The 4,267-nt window shown below is 36.3% G+C and overlaps 1 protein-coding gene across 1 annotated transcript; it reads right to left on the bottom strand.

The window, feature by feature from the left end:
• LOC104780065 (UPF0496 protein At3g28270-like) lies at positions 1,808 to 3,676 on the bottom strand. Its single transcript, XM_010504522.1, has 2 exons — positions 3,589 to 3,676; positions 1,808 to 3,161 (listed from the first exon to the last, which is right to left on the bottom strand). Exon 2 carries the CDS (start codon positions 3,148 to 3,150, stop codon positions 2,014 to 2,016), a length of 1,137 nt encoding a protein of 378 aa, XP_010502824.1. The 5' UTR covers positions 3,151 to 3,161; positions 3,589 to 3,676; the 3' UTR covers positions 1,808 to 2,013.

Genomic DNA, 4,267 nt, shown 5'->3' with positions numbered 1-4,267 from the left:
CTTACAGAGACAGAGAATCCACCAAAACCTCAAGAATTCTCACAGAGACTATGTTCTCTCTTCTTTCTCTCTTAGATGTGAAGAAACGGCTAAAGGAAGTGGAAGTCGTCGCGTTTTCCCTTATAAAATCGAATTTAAGGCTTCCCCAAAGCCGCCACGCAAACCGAAAAATTAAAATCGAACCGATTTGACTAACCACGAATGGTGTCGACCGATACCACTAGGAGTGTCGATCAACACCCCTACCAGAAATTGAATTTCTGGTTTGCAGATGTTACATATACATGAGATCGTAAACCTAAGCGAAGAAAAGGTTGTGCCAAGTCAATATGAGACAAACACTGAAGAGGATGTTTGGTACCTTGACAATGGATCCAACAACCCTATGAATGTAGACCGCAGGTATAATGCGCAGCTTGACGACCCTATTGCTGTAAAAGTCCGTTTTGGTGATGACTCTCGAATACATATCAAAAGTAACATCATTAGCTTAGGACAAGCTACAGAATCAGGCTGCGATGTCCGAATGAAAGGAGATAATCTGATAATGCGAGATTGTGATGGTAAGTTACTGGTTAGGACAATCAGGTCGAAGAATCGGTTATACAAAGTGAATATGGGAATTAAAGATGCGTTGTGTTTGTTTTCTACAACAACAAGTGACACAAGCAGATGGTATGCTCGTTTAGGTAATCTGAACTTTGGAACAATGAAAGCTATGATACAAGGAGAACTTGTCATAGGGGCTCCACGGATGAAATTGGAGAAAGATATTTATGGCTCTTGCTTACTTGGCAAGCAAACACGGCTAATATTTCCACAAGCCACTGCTTATCGAGCGACAAAATCCCTAGAGCTTATACACGCTGTATCTTCGAATACAATAGCTAGAAACAAGTACATCTTTGTGTTAATCGATAATTATTCAAGATATACGTGGATGATTATTTCAAAGTTAGTCGAAATTATTTTTTCAGGTAAAAAATATATCATCATCTATTTGGTTATATATATATAGCGCTATATTTACAATCATTTTCCTTTTAGGGTTAAAAAGGTTTTTTTAATATAATAAGATTACAATTATTTTATGCATCGTTTTACCAAACTTAAAAACTATGATTTTTGATCGTTAAAATTGACATGTCACGATTGATGAATTAATATTTTGTAAGGCTTTATTTATTCTTTGTTTTTGCTAATTACTGTTTTAGTTCCTTATGCAATATCGATGAAGAAGTTGTAGCCTTTAGGATGATGCATAGCTTTTTTGTTTGCGTTTTCAGGGTTTTTTTTTTTGTTGACCGCACTTTCTCAGCGTTTTATAGTTTTGATTGCTTGATGATCATAGAAGATATATACATATACACTTTAATATCACTTGTTCATGTATAATGATACCCTTTTGTGAAATTGTAGAACATAATCTAGTTTTTGCTAGTATATTATAGTGAAAATTCTTATTACTCTACAAACTTGTGAAAAGTCATCTTAGAACTGAGGTTGGGTATATGTTTCCTTTGGTAGGCTTTTTTATTTATAGTGAGACGTATGTTCCTAAATGTGTTTCCAAGTAAAGTCGGTCGAGGATGGTTGAGAACTTGATTTTTATTTAACATCTACTTTAGACCAATGTTAAATGATAAATCAATTCTAGTGGGACAAAATATTTGAATGTGTCATATCGTGTTGAAGTGATCTCATATATTATAGGTTGATATGATGATATTAATTAGTAAAAATTTGTTTTATCCGGAAAGCAAAATGTTTTCGGTCATTTAATTTGTGAAAAAAATGAATGTGAAAATGACACAACAACAAACTTTATTTCACGAAGTATAAAAATACGTAGTAAAATAACCAACCGTATAGGATGATCAACGTCACGAAGTAAAATAAAAAAAGGTACAATGGGCTGCAAACTCTAATAACCCTTTTACAGTTTTATATAAGCATATAACATAGGGGTTTTAGACAACAAACATGGTTTAAAGTTCAGACGGATCAATGTTTTCAAGAACGGTTGATCTTTTGGAGAACATGAAGTCTCGCCTCTGCGATGAGTTTGCTATGTTCTTGCACACTTTCACCAACTTCCTTGATTTTCTCTGTTAACTTATCTATTTTCCCCTTGATTACTTTTAGGACAAGTTTCGTGTCCTCCTCATCGTCTTCATTCTCAATAGCATTATCTGCAAGTGCCAACATAGTGTGGATACGGTCTTCTAGCCCGCTGACTAGAGTTGATACGGTCGCTGTCGCTTCTTCGTTGGTTTTTATACCCTTCTCCACCGATTCTTCAATATCAACCAGTTCATTCAGACCGTCCAACTCTTTCTTCAGATCAGCCTTCTTTTTCTCTAAGATAGTGTAGACGCCAGCCCATCCCGCCGCAAGCAGTGATGGACATAGAGCCCCGAAGCCCGCAACCGCACCAACGCATGTTGAAATTAAAACTATCGATATGACGGCAGCAATGGCAACAGTAGCACCGAATACAACATTCGAAATTACAATCTCTTGCTCCACGTTAGAAATTTCGTCAAGAATCTTTTGTTTAGCCGCACCTACTTCCTTCATAAGGGATTCTTGCTGCTCTTTGATCAACTTGAACTGAATCGTGAGCACTTGGCCATCAAAGGGATCTCCCATGGCTTTAAACTTCTTCAGATCCTTCAAGGTTTTCTCATACTTCTTCTTTTTCCCACCAGCATCCTTCTCTGCCGACTCTTTCTCAAAATCTGCCACGGCCTGTCGAATGAGAAGTTGGCCCATTTCTGCGTCGTCGACGCAATTCTGTATAGTATTGAAAATCTTTAAAGTCTCCTTGGTGATTTCGAAATAAGCCTCGACCAAATCCCTTAGAGCTTTGTTCTCCCACACATCATGGTCGCTTTCAGTAATGAACTTTGCCACACCTTCGGTAACTTCAAACATGTGCTGGGAGACCTCCTTGTGTACTTCGTATGGGGACACCGAATCAGACTTGGATTGAGGCTTGGCCCTAACGGGGATTGATTCTATCGTTTTCATGGTTTTCTGCTGAAGCGATGCATCATAGGATTTGAGGTGTGTGTGTTCTTCACAAGCGGATTTGTAAGCACTCAGGTGTTCTGCGCATTTCGACATCAAATCTTCGTATAATGCCATCGATGATATTACTGAAAAGGGAAAGAAAAAAAATCAAGAAAAGGTAGAGCGTTTAGCATGTGCTTCCCAACAAAGACTTTTCGAAACTTTCATATTTTGATTATTTTATTTTATACAAATTAACTAATTAGTTACAGTTTTGTAATATAATATTAAGCACAGAAAAAGATACAGTTACGTTGTAAAAAACTGATGAAGAAAAAGTAATATTATAAGTTATAATAAATAGAAAATACGAACAACACACAGAAAAATTACAAATATATATTTATATAGTTATATGTATACCCGATTTATTTTATTATAAATTTGAAAAATATATAAAAAAATAAATATGAGCAAACTTATGAAACATAAAAAAAAAGGTTGTAAAAAGAGAAAATGAGCTTGAAGAAAGACAAAAATTGGATCAGAATAGTGGAGGATATCGATCTCAACCTTCTTTGACCAATATATTGTAGGTTTGAAGTTTGAATGATTTTTAAGGTTAAGTGATCTACAAGAATTTATAGGAGAAAACATGCACGAGGAACCCGTGTGTTTGGTTAGTTACAACTAAAAGTCTCAACAAAAGTCTATACATCTCCAAAATCAATAGTCCGTCAGTAAATGTCCTCACCTATATGAATGATGTCTACACCTGTATGGAGTAATGTATTCACCTATATATTTAACGACTCCAACAACTAAGATTCGCCTTGGCCCAAAAAAGATTCAAATCGTAGCTCCGAGAGAATACGATTAGAGTTTTTGTATATAAAAGAGTAAACCCTAATCGGAGTGAAACAGAGGAATAGGAAGATGAATTCCTTTACAGATGATCTATTAGCAATTATATTAGCACGATTACCACTAAAGAGTATCACAACGTCTCAACTGGTTTGCAAGCAGTGGAAATCTATAGTCGAGTCTCCATATTTCCGTGAACTATTCCGGTCTCTTCACCAAAACTCACAACATACTTCACCATGGTCGCTCATGTCTGGGGATGGTGGGAAAGAAGTTATATCTCACTACGGGACTTAAACGATCTCTTTCTCTTTCTCTTTGTCCTATCACTATTCCGCAACCGCATGGCCTCAAAAATGACTCTGAAGAGATTGTTGTGTCCATGGAC

This window comes from Camelina sativa, chromosome 4, assembly GCF_000633955.1.
Source record: "Camelina sativa cultivar DH55 chromosome 4, Cs, whole genome shotgun sequence".
In the NCBI taxonomy this organism is placed as follows: Eukaryota; Viridiplantae; Streptophyta; class Magnoliopsida; order Brassicales; family Brassicaceae; genus Camelina; species Camelina sativa.
Note: the sequence above shows the minus strand (reverse complement) of the source record. Positions and strands in the feature narration are given on the sequence as shown.